Source organism: Eleutherodactylus coqui, chromosome 3, assembly GCF_035609145.1.
Source record: "Eleutherodactylus coqui strain aEleCoq1 chromosome 3, aEleCoq1.hap1, whole genome shotgun sequence".
In the NCBI taxonomy this organism is placed as follows: domain Eukaryota; kingdom Metazoa; phylum Chordata; class Amphibia; order Anura; family Eleutherodactylidae; genus Eleutherodactylus; species Eleutherodactylus coqui.
The window spans coordinates 109,348,010-109,370,068 of NC_089839.1; the positions used below are offsets into that span (position 1 = coordinate 109,348,010).

General features: G+C 39.5%; 1 protein-coding gene across 3 annotated transcripts in view; it reads right to left on the minus strand.

The window, feature by feature from the left end:
• Window positions 1-437: 437 nt before the first annotated feature.
• The window catches only part of SYNE1 (spectrin repeat containing nuclear envelope protein 1), a 575,530-nt gene continuing 553,908 nt past the window's right edge, over window positions 438-22,059 (minus strand). For all 3 annotated transcript variants that reach the window (XM_066595961.1, XM_066595958.1, XM_066595959.1), the window contains 5 exons: window positions 18,906-19,034; window positions 16,977-17,189; window positions 16,050-16,142; window positions 15,197-15,255; window positions 438-1,169 (listed from right to left, as the gene is read on the minus strand). In XM_066595961.1, the coding sequence (XP_066452058.1) occupies window positions 929-1,169; window positions 15,197-15,255; window positions 16,050-16,142; window positions 16,977-17,189; window positions 18,906-19,034 (735 nt within the window). In that variant the 3' untranslated portion in view covers window positions 438-928. The remainder of the gene's footprint in view (window positions 1,170-15,196; window positions 15,256-16,049; window positions 16,143-16,976; window positions 17,190-18,905; window positions 19,035-22,059) is intronic.

A 22,059-nucleotide genomic window follows, 5' to 3' on the forward strand; every position in this document is an offset into this window, starting at 1 on the left:
CGTCCGAGTAATGTGCCTTATCCGAGTACCGCTGTAGTCGTGCTGAAAGATTCGGGACGCGCTCCGGAGCGGTGAGCTGCAGGGGAGAGCGGGGAGGAACGGAGGGGAGATCTTTCTCTCCTTCTCTCCCGCCCGCTCTGCCCCGATCCCCGCTGCGACTCACCTGTCAGCAGCGGAGCGCCCCGAATCTTTCAGCACGAGTACAGCGGTACTCGGATAAGGCACATTACTCGGACGAGTAGTGCTTATCCGAGTACGTTCGCTCATCTCTAGTGACAACCCAACTAAATAAAAAAGCAAGACACAGACACTATTATATTTTACAATATCTATAATTGCAAGAAATCAATACAAACAGAACTCGGCTTAGCAAACTGTACATACATAAATAATATTTTCTATCTCTTAACATTTCATAGATTATTCTGAAACCATGATTTTATTTCTTACATCCAGTTTATTAGCTCAAAAGTGCTATTCATTTGTACATCCTTCACACTAAGAGTTAACAGTGATTTCATGCTTTCATCAACACCCCAACACACAGAAAGCCCGTAAACCAAAAATGCAACAGGTAAAAGTAAAAAAATATTTGCCATATAAGCTATTTAAAATTTTATATTACAAGCATCTAAAATAGCTTCATAATTAGACACTTTTGTCCAATACTGATAATGCTCAGCGTGGGATTAAAGACTGTATTGAAGAGAAGGCTATGTTGGCTATGCATAGTCTTCAGTGGATCAATACTGATGTTAACTTTTTCAGTACAACTTTAATTACTAAACCGCAATATCTTGTAACCAATACAGTATCAGTTTTATGCTTAAAAGGTAAATTCAGGGAAGTAAAGCTGCCATGATAAGTGCAATTAAAAGCTGGCAACAGCTCATATATATTCCACAGTGATTTCTATAAAACAGGGAGTTCATATAGGTGGTGGCCCATTGGTATATCTGAGCATCGGGTGGAAAGACCGCGCAAAATTATTGGATAAAGTACAACTGTAGTCTTCTTCAGTCATTGGTACAAGACAGGCAAGACCAATTAAAAGCAGCAGAAGAAGTTGAAGTGGCAAGGCGGCCCGCAAAACCCGTAGAAAGAATGATTGGTGTCCTTGAACCGCATTGGCATTAGAATGGCAGGAACCTAAGCCATCGTCTTTGGGCCTGATGAAGAAAGTTAAGACAATGAGTGTAAAGCAATAGTTTATTGAACCATGTGGCTTTCATATTTTCTGAACCATAAGCTGTTTCTTATATCATATTCAGTAAATATATTAAATAAGTTATAGTTAACAGCTCTTTCAGCATATAATCAGATGGTATGGTATTTTGTATTCTGGCGATCAGCTAGACATTCTGAATATTACTTTCAAAAAACTAAAAATTTATGTTTCGCATACACTTCCACTACAATATTGTATAGAATATTGTAAATGTAATAAAAAATTTTGGTTTTATGTGGTGTTAAAATCTTGCACTGAATCAGTAGATAGAGTAAACATAATATGCTGCAAAACAACAAAACCGATACCTTACAAAGACATGAAAGTCGGCCAAATTTATAGCTGTCTAGGGCCATCCCAGGGAAGACAAAATATCTCAGGCCTACAACAATCACATGTACATATCTCAATACCGGTCTTAGGTTTTAGTCACACTACATACGTCTGGCTCACGGTAACCTATGGGGAGATCAAAGAACATTTTTTTCTCAGATACATCCTTATCCATAACCATTGTATGAAGAGTCGTACATGCCCAATTTCAGTGCTGAGTCCCAGGAACCAGCTTCTTTTCTACTATTCTAGTACAGAAGTACCGAAAGTGCTTTGTCAGTATGTGCCACTAGCATTCTAGTGGATTTATAGGTGACAATGTTTATTGGCGTTGTCAACAACTTTCAGCATTTCTTGCAGGCAAATGACCAAACATATTTAGGAGCTGCTTAGGTAACAATTAGTTTACTTACAGTGATAGGTAGATTATGCATTTGACTAAATACTGTCCGCATTTAAGTTTTACTAACTTTCAAGTTAAAATTAGAGACATTGAAAATATTTTTCAAAAGCACAATTTTAGATATTGTGATATTTTTGATCCATCCTTGGTGGGTGTTGGTTTGCATAACAGGAGTATTTTTCAACATCCCACAACTAATCATCATGTGGAGGTCTTTGCAATTGGAATTTAGCATTTCTCTATTAATGGCATACAGGATGGGTGTTCGTATTGGTGATAAGGTGGTGCATTCACACTTTGCCAATGCGAAAACCCAAGTACAGTCCACATTGATATCGGTGAGAAAGGGCAACTACCCGTACCTTGGTTGTTCCTGTTGTGGGAACCTTGTGAAGGGTGTCCACTTTTTTCATCCATTACTGGGTAACAGATATCAAATTAAAGGGAGATATACATGTACTTTATCATTCGTGGTCTACCTCATCACCTGCCCATGTGGCCTTCGTTATGTTGGAGAGACGACCATGGAGGTTCCATCACGAATGGTGAAGCACAAAAGCATAATCAGGACCAGGAACATGGAGTTGCCGGTTTTCGAGGCACTTTGTGAAACACAGGCACATGGTCAGTCAGTTCAAATACATAGTGATTGAGCATGTTCCTGTATTACCCAGAGGGGGGTGGGGGTATCGAAGAATATTTCTAAAAAATGTGAACTCAAATGGATTTACGAGTTAGACACGATGTCCGCAAAAAGGTTGAATTTGGAGCATGCATATCCTCCGCACATTTAGGGATTTCCCTTGGCGCATATATTAGAATAGGTTAGATAATATATTTTTTATGAATTTTTTGTATATAGGAGTTATGTATTGGATGTTATTATGTATGTTTTATGGTGAGACTTTATATTTATATATTTTTTGTTTTTTGCAGAATTTCTGTAACCAGTGGTTTCATCATCTATCTCTCCCGCCGAACTTTTTTTTGAGAATATATGTTTTGTTTTTTTCTTTATTCCCCCTTTTTGACACACATTGTGATGTGTAATAATAAAAGACATGCAGACATGCATTTTGAAACGTTCCATTCCTCTGCTTTTCTCTTTCCTTAAAGTGTCAATGCAGTTTGGGGTTGGTGTGTAACAAAGCATTGTGTTTACCTATACATTACATCCTTGAAATGGACTGATTAGTGATACAGTACTTTAATGTATAGATCAATGAGAGATAGTATGACAACTGTACTGATATACTTGGATATATAACATGAGGGTATGGGTATTCGTTATATATATGAATGATGGGGAGAATCGGATGTCATATTGCATATGTCTATGACCATCATGGGATAAACACATGTCGCTTTATGGAATGGTTGTTCTAAATAGTGACTCGTGATCTTTTATTGCCAATAAAGTAGTGTCCATGATGTTTATTGATTGGACATTGATGGGGATTTTGTTGAGGATTTTAGTAGAGATATGTATATTTTATTCAGCGGATTTGCGATCCTTCTCTCCTTTTTTCCTTGAGATTGGTAGATATATAAGGCTCTATATAGTGGCGATGTATATTCGCTGTGTGTAGGGCCTTCTATTCCAGCAAGAGGCGTGAATTAACACATACATTATAACCTTATTCAATCCGAGATATCGCGGGATTTGATTTGCGGTCTTGCGTATGCTCGATGACACACTACAGATTCTTGGAATCAAAGATCTCGCGGGACTTGGTCAGCGGTCTTGCACATCCACAATCATATGCCATAGATGTGTGCTGGTAATTAAACCGTGATCTTGCAGGAGTTGTCCCATAATCCCGCGCATGCGCTATGAGATGCGGTCAGCGCAAGTGCACTCACTCTCGTGGTGCTGAAACTATATGACAATGGAGGAGTGGAAAGGAGAAATGATGGACCCCTGGGACGAAATGGTGAAGCACCTGTGTTGATTTTAATGGCTAGTAATTTTAAACAATTGTGGTGGAGGTGCAACATGTCTGTGATAGGTCAGTGAATACATGTGATATACTATAAATTGCTTTACTGGTAAGCTATCATTAAGCTTGAAAAAGACCATAAGGCCAAAACGTTGCTGCTTATGTCTGTGATGTGGTAATAAATTATCTTTTCTATTGCATCCCTACATGCTTCCAGTTCTATTCTCTTTATGTGGATTTTTGATCTATGTGACATCTATGTAATATCTAGGAAACAATTATTATTGTGGAAGTGATCAAAAAAATTATTACTGTAGAATATCAGCGGCCTATTTCCATTTACCCCGAGAGCTTTGAGGCTCTGCAGCTTTAGTTTGTTGACTATGTAGTTATAAAGGGAGGGGAGAGAGTATACTTTTAAGGCCCTTTTTCACTGAACAATTATTGTTCAAACAAACATGAACTATAATTGTTTGGTTTAAACGCAGCCAACGACCGAATGACAATTGTTACCTTTTCATTCATTTTATGAAGACATAAGAATCATAGTTGGCTCGTTCTATTGACTGAACTATTTCTTGTTTGAACAAGCCAACAATTTTTTTCTGCCTCTCTAAACAGACCCTTACCCTGCTCCTACTTTCACGCTATCTGCTGAGATAATGCCATTGAGGTCTCCCAATGCTTTATTTGCACCTCACTATGGAACCCCAACTTTATTTTTGTCCTTATTACAATGTGTTGCCTAAACCAATTGATACTCCATATTATAAATGTGAAATTTATATTTAATTTCACTTTGTGTGGAACCTAAGATTGTACTGCTCTTCCAGCTGCTGCTTTACGTTGAGTGCAACTGTTTATAACTTGCAGATAACCATTATTCCTATATACTTCTCCAGTTGACTGATGAAGAGATTGCTGAGAACCAGGCCCAGCACGGAGATTTGTGGTGTACCACTACCAAACGTCAAATAATACCCGATGATTTCTGGGCTTAAGGTCTCTTTTCCTGCCCTGCTCATACATTATCCCATAGGCCCTATATCCACAACTTCGGTGCCAGACTTTCACAAGGCGCAGTATCATGCTCTTTACAAAATCTAACTATATGCCATCAAATTTAGTCTAAATATTCCATTAAATACTAATGCCGCTATGAAGAGATGAACGGTTATTAGAGTAACAATTAGCCCATATGGAAATCTGACTTGTTCTTCAGTTTGTTTTCTTCTGCTCTTTTGATTAAATAGTTATTTTGCCTGCAGGTTGAACTGCGCTATATAAAGGACAATTTGTACTTCCCTTACAAAACTGTAATTGATGGTGCACATATTTCTTTGTACACTCTATGCTTTGGATTTGATTATCTGTAATAAAAAAACAGCAAGCATTTACAAAAACTAATGGTAAAAAGCCCACATTTCAAATGGTTTAACTGCTGGGACATGGGTCTGGGATAATAACAGAGTGGAAAAAGCTTCATTAACAATCTTGGATTCGTTTTTTCCATAACATTACATAAAAACAGACTTAAATAGACTCAAAAACAATTTGTATCTAAATATACACAAGCCAGTATTCCGTTATGTTACTATACAAATATAACACGCAAGGAAAATTTATGCTACCGACAAATTATAATAATGCGATATACCTGCACACCAGACACTGAACAAACACCAGAAGAGATGTACAGGCAGTCTCACAAACCATTTACATGATAGCAAAGCACTCTCCAATAAAATTTATATTTAGCAAAATGTGATTAATAGAGATGAGCGAACGTGCTCGGCCCCGCCCCTTTTTCGCCCGAATACCGCGATTTTCGAGTACTTCCGTACTCGGGCGAAAAAATTCGGGGGGCGCCGTGGCGGGTTGCAGCGGGGAGTGGGGGGGAGAGGGAGAGGGCTCCCCCCTGTTCCCCGCTGCTACCCCCGCACCGCCGCGCCTCTCCCCGCCCCCCGAATCTTTACGCGCGAGTACTGAAGTACTCGAAAATGGCGGTACTCGGGTGCGTAAGTACTCATTACGAGTACGTTCGCTCATCTCTAGTGATTAATAAAGCAGCCTAAGATGGGAAACGCTCTGTCTTGAATGTTGCTAAACAGCCTTTGTACTCTGCAGTTAAGGTGCTTTTACACTGAACATATATCGTTCAGTGAACATGCATGCCCCGACTGAACGATTAACGAGGAGCTTTTCACTTCTCATTCATTATTCAGTTTCTGTTCTCAGCAAGAGAAACCAAGTAATCTTGTACATATGATACCTTTTAATGGCTAACAAAAATACATGATGTAATAATAGCGAGCTTCCGAACCAACGCAGGGTTCTTCTTCAGGCTTAATGGATTGGATCTGAAGTGGCCGAGCACTTCTCTAACCATGGACATAACTTAGGAGATATGAGAGTTTTGATATTGAAGGGTGGTTTCAAGTCACAAAACCACAGAAGAATTTGGGAATATAAATTGATAACAACCTTTGACACACTGAATATGGGGGTTAAATTATTCCCCAGGATTTATGCGTGAATGGGAAGTGTGAGACTTGATTGCACAGATAAGACCCCCATCAACAGTAATTCAGGGCCCATAAACTTTCACTCCCTTATCAGTGTTTAGCTAAAAATGTCAGTGTACCTCTTGTAGCATTTCTAGCCTGCCCGACCTCCCTCCCCCCAACAGTAATTTAGGGACCATAAAACATTCACTCCGCTATCAGTGCCTAGACAAAAAAAGTTTGTTTGCTGTTGCAGAATTCCTTTTAAGTGCAAACCAATCACATCCATATCTGTGCCTTGTCATAAGTATGTATGTTATAACTGTGTATAAATATCCATGCCTCTTCAGATCCAATCCATTTAGCCTGAAGAAGAACCCTGCGTTGGTTCAGAAGCTCGCTATTATTACATTATGTATTTTTGTTAGCCATTAAAAGGTATCATATCTACAAGATTACTTGGTTTCTATTGCTGAGAACAATCACATTTTGCTCTACTGGCTAACACGGTACCAGATCTTTGTTTTCATTATTCAGTTTCTGCATGCAGAAAACTGAACATTTTCGTTCTGTGTAAAAAGGCAGCCGGTCACTTATGATCGACTGCCTACTTACTGTGAGCGAGCTGGAACTATCTCAAGTCCTGTTCTGTTTCCACTCACTGAGCGATGATTGATCCTGTGTAAAAACACAGGAACTATTATCGCTGGGACGACCTGTTGGACATCAGTTACCTGACAGACCGTCCTGTGTAAAATCACCTTTAGTCCACTTTTGAAGAGTCATCTGGCAGCTTGAAAGACAGTGTATCACTATTTAAAGGTCCTTTAATACGGGATGATTGTTGGCCACTTAAGCGTGCAACAGGCATTCCAGCGACTATCGCTCTTATGCTGTCACACAGTAGCCATGATCACTTAGTGAACGGAAGTAGAGCTTCCAACCTCCTGCCTTCATTCACACTAGCAATACATATGAGAGAAAAAAAAATTGCTTACCTTACTTTTCAGCTTTAGCACTCTTTCTATATCGGCAATACTCCTCTTCCAGACACACCGCCCAGTCACAGCGGTACTTCAAACATGAAAAACCCACACCAAGGGGAGCTGGTAACTTGTGAAGAATATCTTGCCTTTATTAATAACTTGCCATACAAAACAGGATAAAACTAAGAAGCACGCGTTTCGATTCTATGTAGAATGATGATCAAGATTCTGCATAGAATCAAAACGCGTGCTTCTTAGTTTTATTCTGTTTTGTATGGTACGTTATTAATAAAGGCAAGATATTCTTCACAAGTTACCAGCTCCCTCCCCTTGGCGTGGGTTTTTCATGTTTTATTCACAGTAAACAGACAGATTATAGATGAATGGTTGCCTATTTACACAGGCAGATCATCATTTTATTTTTATGCCTGCCTAAACTGAACAATGAGCAAAGGGATGATCATTCGCCAGTCAGTCGCTGTCAGCGTTTGCACTGAACAATTATCGCTCAGATTCACACAGTCCAGTGGCAATCTGCATGATAATAATTCTGGGTAAAAGGGCTTCTGTGTAAATGTTTTAAATGGCATTGCCTATGTGCCAATCAACCAGTCTGTCTCAGATTACTCAGATCTGAGTAGTAGTAAAGAGGCATGACAGGATTTAATCCCTAAGTGATGGCCTATTTTGCATCTTAATTAGAGATGAGCGAGCGTACTCTCTAAGGCAAATTACTCGAGTGAGTATTGCCATTTTTGAGTACATGCCCGCTTGTGCCAAAAGTTTCGGGGGCCGGCAGAGGAGAGCGGGGAGGAACACGGGGAAGATCTCTCTCTTCCCCCGGCTCCCCCATGCTCACTCCCGCAACTCACCGCTCACCCCCGCCGGCCCCCGAATCTTTTGGCACGAGCGGGCATGTACTCAAAAATGGCAATACTCGCTCGAGTAATTTGCCTTAGCGAGTACGCTCAAATGATTTTCTTTATTTTTTTCATTGTTGAATTGCAGGAGCAATAACGTTTGTCGACATGACCGTATGGGGGCATGTTTTTTTGTGGGACAAGATGTATTTTTTTAATGACATCACCTCAGGATATGTAGAATATATAGAATACGTTTTATTAATTTGTGTGTGTGTTTGTTTTTTGCGGGGAAGTGGGGTTTGAAACACATTACAGAAGTTCCACCATTGATTTTTGAACTTTGATTTCAGTGTTCACCATCATGTCATAAAAATAACATGATAACTTTATTCTCTGGATCAGTATGATTATGGTTATAACAAGTTTATATAGTTTTTTAAAATGTGTTTCTATTTTTTACATTTTGTAATTTTTATTGGTACCATTTTGGATCACTTTTTATTGTGTTTTTGGTGCATAGTAGAGCAGTAGAGATGAGCGAACGTACTCGTTACGAGTACTTACGCACCCGAGCACCGCCATTTTCGAGTACAGCAGTACTCGCGCGTAAAGATTCGGGGGGCGCCGTGGCGGCACGGGGGGTAGCAGTGGGGAGTGGGCGGGAGAGGGAGAGAGAGAGGGCTCCCCCCTGTTCCCCGCTGCTCCCCCCCCCGCACCGCCGCGCCTCTCCCAGCCCCCCGGCGCCCCCCGAATCTTTACGCCCGAGTACTGAAGTACTCGAAAATGGCGGTACTCGGGTGCGTAAGTACTTGTTACGAGTACGTTCGCTCATCTCTATAGAGCAGACCTATTGCCATACTATGTTGCCTTTAGGGCTTCAACAGACAGCCATTATGAATTGTATAAGCGAATGAACCTTTTTTTTTTTTGACAATCCAAACTTTGCGCTATTGTGCGCAAGTTTGAAAAAAAAAGTGGGAAGATAGGTCCTGCCCTATAACTCTCGCACAGAGAAAAACTACGTGCGAGAAAGATTGGGGAAGTCCTATCTTTTTTCGCACGTGGTATTAACGCACAAGACGGTTTCATTTTATCCTGTTTCACGGCTGCAAAATAGGACAAAATCACAGTTTTCTAAAGGAGCCCTTGGTCAGGAGAGCGTAATATGAAGGCACACTTGCAAAACTTCTTTACTTAAAAGTTCAGCCGCTTTTCTACACATACAAACGTTGGTAAGGTTTTCCAGGTACAACCTAGCATCATTCATTAGTCATATAGCATTTTTCTTTAATCTGATTTATTTTTTTTAAATGAAGTTATATTTCTGAAAACAATTACCCCCTAATTTCAACATGCATACCCCATCAATCAATCATAATCTCCTCTATCCCCAATGAAAAAACTAAAATATTAAGACACATACAAAAAGGGAAAACAGACAAAAAAACTACCTATTCTCCACCTTCTCACCTCTCTCCCTCACCCTCTTTGAATCCCATCAACCTTTCTACAATGCCTCAATACAACCAACACATGATATAAACTATCCATTTATACCAGACCATCTTTCCCAAATTTCCTCAAACTTAGGGCGCCCACCCACTGGCGCTTGCGATTTTCGTGCGTGAAAAACGCAGCGTTTTCCGCGTGTTTTTGGCGTGTTTTCCACGTGTTTTTCGCGCCTTGTCCGTTAATTTCCATTGACATTCATGGGTGCATTAAGAGAAAAATAAGGACACATATGCAACTGAAAAAAAAAACGCAAGTGGACAGGAACACATTCAATTCTAATTGCTCTTCAGAAAAAACGCAAAACGCAAAGGAAAAAAAATCGCCAGTGGGTGGGAGCCCTTAGGCCGATGTCACACAGGCGTAAGTACATTTATGCACACATTTGTGCTTCGTATTTGCACAATGTGTGTTGCGTATTTGCGTGCGCATGTGTGTGTTTTACTGTGCTTTGGGCTCTGCTGATTGTGTATTGTGCATGCAAAGCGCTGCACAAATATATTCATGTTACACAAGCCTTAGTCACACAGCCTCTTTATTTATTTATATATATGCCTTTCCAAACCTTCTTATGTTTGCGACAAAATCTCCTACTATTGGGGAAGGCTGTATCCGACGGGCAGTAATCAACTTCCGTGCCTGAGACAATGCTCTCTAAATTCCCAAAAGCGTATGCTCATCAAGCCCATCAATGATACCCAATATACAAATTCTGGGATTGAGACCAATATTGATAAGATATACATTTTTGATTATCTTAAATGCCACATTCCAAAATTCTCACGATCCCAGACCATATGCATTAAATCTACATAATATGATTGTTCTCAGTAAGAGAAACCAAGTAATCTTGTAGATATGATACCTTTTAATGTCTAACAAAAATACATGATGTTATAGTGAGCTTTTGAACCTATGCAGGGTTCTTCCTCAGGCTTAAATGGAATAGACCAGAAGAGGAATGTATATATAGACACATCTCCCTTATTTGCATATATACACATACACATGAAAAGGCACAGACATGGTGTGATTAATTTGCACTTAAAACAATACCAGAACAGAATAAGCAGAGGAGTTAATACTTAATTAGTCCACTGATAGGACTCTTTAATTGTGTGGTGATGAGATCTCATCCTTGCTCTAAAGGCCCATTTAGACGCAATGATTGTCACTGAAAATTCGCTCAAAAGCTGTCTTTTGAGCGGTAATCGTTGTGTCTAACTGCACTGACATTATGCAGTTTTTGTTAAGCAGTCGCTGATCGTTGTCTTTCAGCATACTGAAAGATAACGATCAGCATTATCAGGAATTCACAGAGGGATACAGCTGATACTATTGTTTCAGCTGTATCCCGCTCCCTGAACACAGGCGCAGTATGAAAAACACAGCGGTCCAGCTGTGTTCTTCATCCCCCGCTCAGAGCGCTCAGCTGGGCGCACCGAGCAGGGAACAGCTGGATGCAGAAGACAAGTGGCCCCGCTTGTCTTCTGCATTCCCCGCTCGGAGCGCAAGATGATCGCTCAACGTGAGCGATCACCTTGTGCTGCAAATGAACACAACGATTATCGTTCAATAGTGGCTCAAAAGACATCTTTTGAGCAGTAATCGTTGTGTCTAAATGGGCCTTAAGTTTTTGTCCTGTTTCTCCAACATAAAGGCCCCCAACAGGACATTTACTGCATTGGATGTGGAACATGTGAATGTCCCAGGAATCTTATAGTCCTGCTGTGTGTTGGTGATTTGTATCCTGTCCGTGGTCCCTACATGCGAGCAGGTCTTGCAGCTCCTTACATTACAGGGATAAGTTTCTTTCCATCATGTATTTTTGTTAGCTGTTAAAAGGTATCATATCTACAAGATTACTTTGTTTCTCTTGCTGAGAACTATCACATTTTGCTCTACTGGCTAACACGGTACTAAACTTGTTTTCATTTTAAATCTGCATCATCCATATAACATTTTGGACAGTCTAAGAATAATGTTATACCCATGTTACACAAGTCTAATGGAGTGCGATAAACTCTATGCATTAAATACAACTGTGATACTCGTTGACTTTCAGATAGAGATATCATTGGAATCATACGCAACACTGTGGCCCATTTATCTTCACTAATATGGCCATAATCTTTTTCCATTTTTTTCTTTTACCCTAATTGAGAATTGCTGTAAATAGTAAGAAAGCATCTGTCCATATAAATAAGATATTATACCCTTCATATTTTTAATCAGGATGAGTCATGTTGAGGTATTCTACGCCACTGCACTAAATTACAGATTGTTACCATTGGTATTTACCTCCTATAACTAACGAGTGGTTTGAGGAACCTGGTACATGTGTGTTGTCTTTGTAGTGCCCAGTATATGTGTTTTAACATTTCTAATAAAATTTATGTTTTTAGTGTTAGTCACGTCTGTGAATTTAAATTACAGATTGTTGTAGCATTTTGGTACTGTCTATATATATCATATGTTTCTGTACAACTATATTGCAAAGGAAAGGCTTGTACTACGATTAGTTACTATGCTGTAAAAACACCGAAGAATCCACATTATTGCATGTTATTACAGTCAAGACCCAAACAATTCACAAGGTCTGTATAAAAGTGTTCCAAAGTCATTAAAAATCCTGTAAAACCTCTTTATTTTCTCTGGCCTTAAACCTAAGTCTATCAATGTTTACTGATCCAGTGCAAGATCAAACACAAAGTACTCTGATCAGAAGCATTTAAAATAATAAGGAACACAGTGACAGCCTGTTCTGTGTTATCAGTTACTACTGCAGCTGACATCAAACACAACCTGTCTGACTTGTGCTTTTGATTAAGCTCTCTATTCAATTGCGACTCGTTTGTATTCCATGCTTGCCTGAATGACAAATTGAATATTGTGCTGTACTGCAAAAGATGTGTTAATCAAAAGTGCCGGTGGAGAGGAAGAGTGCTGCGGCTGGGATGTTATTAGGAAGTGGACCTTGCTGAAAGCTGCAAAGCTGTTAGGGCGCACACTGCGCCAGATGTTTGGCAACGCAAGATGTGAGCTGGAAAGGCGATGATAGCTCAATGCTTTTATTATCACACTGGATTAAATCACACATGCTTATCAGCTTGTCAGCGAACCTGCTGCTTACCCTCCGGGCTCCGTACGACACATGCTGACAGGTAGCGCCAATGAACGTGTACTCTACTCAATCGGCATGTCTATTCAGCTTTTTTTCACTCATATTTCCTGTTAGGAACTATTGGTGGAAGTTGATGTCTAGTTCTAAATCACAAACGCTAAACATTTTGCAATGGGGAGAAGGAAATATGGGAGATATAAATATACTTATCCATAGCTAGAATAATTTAGACGAATTGGATCAATCTCGCAGGGATGCGTCTGATGATTGGTAGCTATTAGTTACCACATATTGGAACGGGATGTCTGCACCTTTATGTATTGTCAGAGCAAAGGCATATTTTGAGCTAAATGGAAATGCCATGTGCGTGGAATGATGGGCAAAGAGGCAAATGCTTTTAATTTTGCTGTGTCCCTACCTTTAGGAAACCAATATGAAGAGTACCATACCAATCATACCTGCTTATACTAGAAGATATACTATGAATACACTATCAACAGAACTATAGCTTTTAGATTCTGAGTGCTAATACCAGGTCTCATCAATTGTTATATGCCATATATTGTATTGCGGTCTTCCTTTGAGGCAGAGGGGCTTCTGCCCACCTCAATGCCCAACTGCTGCTACAACCTCTGCACTCAGTATTGTGAGACCACTAATTATTATGGTACAGTACTTGCAGCTATAGCAGGTTAAAAAACTGCTCTACTATCTAAAGTTTTGTCTCCTGTTCTCTACCAAGAAGAACAAAGTTGTAATTTACTATGTATGGTGCAAGTTATGAGCTTTATGTAATGACATTATCATTACATAGGAAATGGACACTATGGCTTAAAGACATTTTCTGGGACTAAGATATTGAAGACCTATCCTCAAGATAGGTCATGCACATCAGATGGGTGGGTGTCCACACTTGGAAAACCTGACGAACAGCTGATTGAAGAAGCTGCTGTGATCAGGTGAGCCTCTTTTCAGGCCTGTGATGTTAGGCTATGTGACCAATGAATCTAACAGCAGTTGAGTCCCGTTCAAGTGAATGGGTCTGAGCTGCTATACCAGGCACAGCCACTATGAAATGTATGGCATTGTGCCTGGCATGCAATGAAGTGGTCATGATCATCACCCAAGCACTGCAGTCACTTCAGGCAACTGATCGTTAGGGTCCCGAATGGTGGTCCTCACTCATCTGATATTGATGGCCTGTCCTGCAAAAAAGTCATCAATATCTCAGTCCTTTTAAAACTCACTTTAAATAAAAAGCTAAAATTTAAATTTTAGTACCACTCAATGCAAACAAATAACTCTATTGGTATTTTTTTATTCCTATATATCAGTTCCATAAGCCATAATTACAGCATATTTGATTAGCTCTTATCAAGTTTGGCTATAGGTAATGAAAACGTTCCACAATACCATTTACCATAAGATGTTTATAATAATGTATCCTTCTAGTATATTCATGTCCACAGGTGAACAAGACAGTGTCTTGGATTGTCTGAATAACAGCTACTGTAAAATTATCTGCTTTGAAATTTGGATATATCCAACACTTTTGGTCCATGACATATTCAGGTGTACTGGTCTTTCCAAGTCTTTGTATGCTTATATATTGGATTATTTCAATTAACAGGAAATGATATTTCTCTCTTTTGCTACTAAATTTGCTCTCTTACTAAAACGTTTTAGAAGTGTAATTGTTTGGGGACTGAAGTCAGGGGAATAAAAAGACTAATGCAAAAAAATGAAAAAAGTAAAAAAAATAATGACTGAAGCACATAAAATAACAGCAACCAAAATACAGAAGCTTTTTATGCAGCAATGCAAAATTTACTTAAACAATATGGAAAGCAAAAGCTACCGCAGTAAGTTTGCACTCTTGTGGTCAAAAGTGTGGGAAACTTTTTGAAAACGTTTGAGGATTGTGTTAGTAGGGATTAGTGAGGTTAGAAGAAAAAGGAAAAAAGAAGCGTCACCAAATCTAAGGACCAAGCTGTTCTGATAATGAAGAGTACAAAAGGAAGCAAATGCCCACAAAATGGACAGTCCATTTTGACACTGGTTCCAAAACTTATGGAACAGAGCCTTAAACTGAGGTCTAGAAATAGAGAGGACGATAAAAGTATGTGCCATACTGAGTAGTCGGCTGTCCTGTGAGGTCCAGCATAGTGCAGCTATAAAGTAGTAGCAATCCAGTTAAAAGATAGGTCTCTGAAAACTAGGGTTGACTTTCTCAACCAGGCGTGATGGACTTGTTCTATCATCCTCTGTGTTCTAGAGTAGAAGTGGAAACCAGGAGAATAAGGTACCTGCTAGGTGGGTTGTTGACAGAGGGTCCAGGCTGTGAGACACTACATTTGCCCCGTGGCTGTTTGCAATGAACAGGGGGTAAAGAAAGAAGAATGTTCAGTCCAGGCAAAAAAAGACAAGCTACTGGTGAAAAGAAAATCAACAAAATGAAAAGTGCAGCAAAAGAAAATAAAATCACATGAGGTGGCAATACCCAGGAGATAAGGAAACTGGCTTTTCAATTTTTAATCAAAAACTACAATTCTGGACTACAACGTAATATACTGTCAAGGAATAAAGGATAAGAGTCCACTAAAAAGAAAGAGTATACATTACACATGCATGACGTACCCCACATTATCACTAAGTACTCTATTTATGAATAGGGCTGCTGTATGAATTAAATATGGATACCTAAAAAATACCATTGAATTAAAAATTATTTCTGAGTTTAAAATTTGAAAAGCCAGTTTTCCTTGACATTGTATTACTAGGGCCTACAGGAATGAATGTAGAGAATCAATTAAATAGATCAAATAGTTTATGAGGACAGATGTTATTTAACTTAAGTAGTAATGAAATCCAAAGTCCCAAACCACCGAAAACGTATTAAAATATAATTAAACTGAATTATAAGGGGGTGGGGGTGCGGGCAGGATCCCAGCTTCATTAAAAGAAGTATAATTGTTCTTTATATCATGCAGGAGTGAAATGTCAAGGATCCAGGAGAGCAGAACATTGCGGTGTGAAAAGTTCTCGGGAATGTGGGATGTGTTCACTGCCCTTCCTAGCAGGTTTTGTAGTGAAAGCTTTGGCTGGTGTAATCCATAGATTTTTATTTATCTTCCTATATGGACACTATGATTGCATTACCGTTCTCTCCCTACTCGGGGTACTTCTGCCTGACGCAGGACTGAGGGATCCAGAAGTATCTAACTCATCGGCGGAAGACCATGAGGACAACTCCTAGTTATAAGAAGAAGCAGTATTACCATCTGAACACACAATTACTTAGGCATTTCTTATAAAATATTTTTCAATATTAGAATATTAACCTCTAAAAACAAAATCAATAGCATAACATGGCTGATATTAGTATTTCTCAGAATAAACATATTGGTTGGGTGTTTCTTTTTATAAGGAATCATTTCAAAAAAATATAATTATAAATATAAATATTAGTACTATTGCATATCAAAGTATGGAAATCAGGAAATACCTATAAAAGGAACATGTCATCAACTATAAACACTATAAACTAAGTTACAGTGCGTATAGTTTGGGTGATAGGGAGTGTGGGGAGTTGTGTCTCATAGTCACTCAGTCCCCTGTTCCTGCAATGTACCTCTGCAGAGTTAGAGCGTGCACAGCCAGGGTGGCTCTTTTGGGAAGGCTGTGTGCGCGCATTCCCATCATCTCTACACCTGACTTTGTGGCTGGACACAGCAGGAAAGGGAGACCGGGTGAGTATAAGACACATCTCCCTGGACTCTCAATCACCTCAACTACGAGCACCGTAACTTAATTTATGGTTCTTATAATTAGTGACAGGTTCCCTTTAAAATAATTTTAACACTATTGGAACAGTAATGTAACAGAAAACAAAGAACAGTGCTAAGACTTCACAAAGCTGTTGATGGCATGATAGCAATCAGATTTCCTCGGATTAAAATATTCATAGCAAGGTAATATTACCCCAGCTTCTTAGCCCAACAAACTAGTTTACCACCAAATCACTCATCATGTTCCTTTTTTATTTTTATTATTTTTGATCTTTCACAATCACCCAAGTAAACTTACCAGCTGACTGCTCGATATGTCCAAGATTTTCTCTATTTGTTTGATGTGCTGTGTCACTTTCTTTAAGAGCACTTTGAGTCTGTTCCCAATGACATGCACCTTCTCTTTGGCTTCAAGACAATCCTTGCCTTCTGCATTGACAAGTAACTGGTAGGACATGTCTTGTAGAGATGCCACCTTTAGCTGAGATTCAAGCAGCTCACGCTTGATTTGCTGTTGCATAAAGACAAGGTCAGCCGTGTTCTTAGAGATAGCTACACAGTTTAATTTCAGCAGTCTTTGCGGTCTTAAAAATAACTGTCCTTTAACCACTTCACTGCCAAGACATGTAATACATTTTGCCTTTAAACTATTGCTAAAATATTGGTTGAAATATTAAAATACTGGTTTGCAGAATCTTAGCTAATGATACCAGACTCAATGTTTAGACACAGCACTCACTCGGAGCCTGGAAGCTGCACAAAAAGTTGTGTGTCTGTAAAGGGAAAAGGAAGAGACCTGCAAGTGACATGAGGCACACTGCCTGTTACTATCCTGTCTCCTAATGTTCAACCTCCAACCACCCCAATCGAGAAATACAGGAACTTTTCTTCAAGTTATCAACCTCTCAGTTCCTACTAATTTGGAGGGACATGTGCTGTCTGATTGTCATATTTGGTGGTGGGGTGTGTGTGTCTTATTTTTCTATTAAAGGAAGAGATGAACATTTATACATCTAACCAAACTCGTACCTAATCCCGATATTTCTTCAATCTGTGATTCAAAGGTCATGGAGACTTATGGTCTATTCATTTCTGATAACTATCTGAAGATCTAGCTATGCAGACATACACATACTGACGCATATCAACTCTGCACATCTAGTCCTTTTATTTTTTGAAGGCAATGTACATGTCAGGTTCTGCTTGATAGGACTTTTAGCCACAAACAATTTTTTCAGCATGTTTTACAAACCTTTAGGCCTCCTTCACACGGGCGACAAAGTCGCACCACTTTGTCCCGCTGCTACAAATCGCATATGTCTGTGAAGCCCATGCTTTCTTATGGGTTCCTTCACACATGTGATGTTCAGTAGCATGCAACAACCCAACACACAAACCTCACGGGTCCAGCGATATGCCCGCGACATGTGAGGGTTTTGTAGCCCATGTGTCCCTCCCTGTTGCAAAGCATAGGAAATCCTACTGTCAAAGCTATAATCTAAGCCCTAGCTGCAGAAAAAAAACAAAAAAAAACACATACATCACCTTAGAAGCGCTCTCTGCCACCACAGCTTCTCCCCAGGTCCCGACACTGCTTCTCTTCTTAATCTTCTGGCCGAAGATTGAAGTCTGGATTGAAAAATCGCTGACTCCTGGAAACGCTGGCTGTGATTGGATGATGCTTAGCCAATCACAGCAAGTGCTCGATGAATGGCAGTGATTGAACCAATCACAGCCATTCATCAAGCATTGGCTGTGATTGGCTAAGCATCAGCCAATCACAGCCAGCGCTTCCAGCAGCCGGGAATTTTTCAATCCCCGGCCAGAAGATGAACAAGTGTCGGGACCCGGGGGAAAGCTGCTGCAGCACTCCAGACAGTGCGGGAGAGGTGACGTATATTTTTTTTTCCTTCAGTTACAGCTTATATTTGGGGTAGGGCTTATATTTCAAGGCCCCCCACACCCCTGAAAATTCTCGCATGTGATGCTACAAAGTCGCACGACTTTGTAGCATTGTTTTTGTCAAAAGAGTGTGAAAACTGTTTTGGCAGCAAAAAGGTTAAATGAAAGATTCTATTTTCACTTACAGAATAAACTGCTTTACCTCGTTTGAGAACAACTGAGCGTTCAATGAAGTCTATCTATGTCTACATCCATTAATTCATTTTGACATTACATCTATTTTTACCAGTCTAATCCAGGGTGAAGAAATCAAGTCTAATTTTACCGTTAACAGCTTGTGGTGATCCTGGAGAGTATCAGCATCTAGACTGGGATTGATAGGAGCGATTTCATTTCTTCTTCGGTCAATATTTTCTAACCAAAGTAATAATCCGTGGCTCATTTCATGAAAGTCCTACCATAAAGCATATGCAATGAAAAGAATAAGAATGTGTACTAAGGATATCTTAGGAAATGATATCAGTATTAAAGAAGACTTCAACTCTACGACCATCTGTCCGCTGCCATAATGTCAGAGATAACTTAGTGTGGAAAAGAAAAAAAAAGAGAGATTGTGAAAAAAAACTAAAAAACACAGCCTATCACTGACAAATACAGCACAATCACACGTTGCAGAAGAGATGCACAACGTTTTCCCAGTCAGTTGTTAAATATGAAGAAGCGACTAAGTTTTCTCTCTATTCTATCCGTTTAGTCGTGTCCGACTCTTGGATATTCTGTAGGCCAGTTTTACTATTTGGGAAATATGTTGCAAAGAACTAACACTACTTTGAGGCACAACCATAAAAGTATATATTGCTCTGCTAATATAGTGTTATATAATGTCATCTCCACTATTTCATGTCTGCACTAGTTTTCATTAAGGAGCTGTAATGGGGCACATGTATCTAAACGGTATATAAAGACTGGAAAAAAAATGAAGCATTTACTCTAACTAGTTGCTTAAGGTAAAAAGATCACTTACAGTATATGAGTAATTCATTAATCTAAATATATCAGTGAAATGGTAAAAACATCCATGTCCAGGTGTTATATTACTAATGGAAGAGAAAGGATCTATCCAGGATTGAATACACAAAATTAACCATTTCTAATGGAGTGCTTATGTGGTCCTTATATCTAAAGGGGTTATCTGCTATCTCTTTATGATTTGCCATTAATATCGTGGAGGCCTGACTCTCGACATCCCTGCGATCATCTTTTTGAAGGGAGTCTTGTCCCCTTTATAGTTTACCAGCTCCAAACTTTTAGTACCATCTGCGCCTAAAATTGCAGTTTGCTACAGCTTTTACTTATTCGAGTGAATGGGACGGAGTTGCAATAACATGCACATACACTACTAAACATATGGAGCTATGCCTGGTAAAGAATGAATAGGTGTGCCATAGTCTCTTCAAAAGCTGATCGGCAAGGGCACCAATACCCCACCAATCTTATATTGATGGCCTAACCTAGGCCATCAATTTTAAATAACCAGATCATCTTTAAAGATTTAGTAATATAGCGGCACTCTTTATCTTTAATTCTTCCTATATTATGAGTATTTGTTAACCTTTACTGCAGACTGACTGTGATTAAGACTCAGGCTCAGTCATCTGTTTAGAGCAGAAATTGTACTACTGAAACTTTTGGCACTGAAAGTAAAACATAACTTACTTTGTAGTTAGTTTTCCCATTGAAATCAGAACTGCAAAGTGGAAAAATATAAGTTTCTTACATCATAAATCTTTATTCTAATTGTTTTAAGTTCTGTGCTGCTTATCGTAATATATCAATGCAAAGGCCCAAACAACAATTCCTAATGTTTTCCATTCTACCTAGTATGCCAACTTTTTTTTATTCCATTTTATGAGCTTCATGGAGCCTAATGATTAGTTGAAAGAATAATGTGCCAAAGCCTTTTATGTCTCTGATATCCATATTTTAATAAGTGAAAATTAAAAGGTACACTAAGACTGCTTTCAGACATACAGCGAGCCTGTGCCTTTTAGGCTTCTACTGTATGTTAATCGAAGTTCAGTACAGAAGAAGCAAGGGAGATAGGAGTATTAGGAGGTTATAGACAGTAAAATGTGTCCACATTATGGCCGTCTGAACTTGGTCTTATAAAAAAATCCCTATTCCATGAATGCAGCTCTAAGTATGTTTCATATAATTGTTTGTAGTTACAGCTGCCTGACAACCAATATGTGTGAAGAGTTATAAAAAGAAAAGACTGATGGATAGGTGCAGCTCTCCAGAAAAGATGGTGGAACAGTAGAATGTATTGTCCAACTTCTTCTCTTCACACATCTGCCATGCCCACCTCCAGTGGGTTCTCCTGGTTGGCAGCACCTCCACAGCTCATTCATTCTTCACAGCCCTTCATAAGGCATTTTTTGGTCTTTAGACATTCATTTGGGACTAAAATCTCCAATACCATCGGGTTTGCTCCATCTCTCTCGTTTTCTACCTGACAACCAATGTGGTCCCTGTTTAGAGATCTCACATAGAGTTTTCTGAACTTTCCAAAATTGTTGACTAGCACATCTGGCTTCTTATGATGTATTAGGGGACAGTCAATATTTTACATAAAAAAGTTGGAAAGGCTGTGATAATGGCCAAACATGTTGTAAGCCTGCTCTCTTTGAAATATATAACTTTGAAATGATTGGATAGGATGTTTTCCTCTATCTCCGTAATGGCTTATGATGGAAATATCTATCATGAGTCGCAATGAGAGGTATGAAGTGGGTTCGGAGTTGAGCTTGCTTCATGGCCAGTGGGTATCAGCTGTTTCTGACAGCCAGCGGCAATGGCTGTGGTGGGAGCTAGTTCCAATCACGGCCCTTAACTATGTAAATATCACGGTCAATGCTGACTGCAGCATCTAAGCAGCTGACCAAATAGATGGGCTCCTAAGGCATCCCATCAGTGCCCCCACGTGTGTAACAATGCCAGCCTATTGAAGGCTCCCTGGGCTACTATGCATCTCAGTCCATAAAGCTCTTACCGGGTCTTTTTGTTAGCCATTAAAAGGTATCATATCTACAAGATTACTTTCTTTCTCTTACGGAGAACAATCATATTATACACATATAATGGACCATGATACTGGGTATGTCTTCTGTCCATGGTCTGTCACTGCCAGAAGTCAAGCTTTATCATAAAATATATGAATGTTGATAAGATAATCAGTAGTCAGCTTCTTAGTCCCCTAAGGCCGCCTGCACCTGGCATGGCCGGATTCTGCATGCGGAATCTAGTCCTGGGAGCAGTGGCGTCTGCGCGCACCTGTTACATACATTTTTCAATTGTACTGAGGATAGTCTGCACGGCGAGCTGTCGGACATGTGCAGTACAGATTTTTTTTTAAGTGCCTGCTTATCCCATGTCACCGCCTAGTGGTGACGCGGAATTCGCGACCTTTCCACAATGTG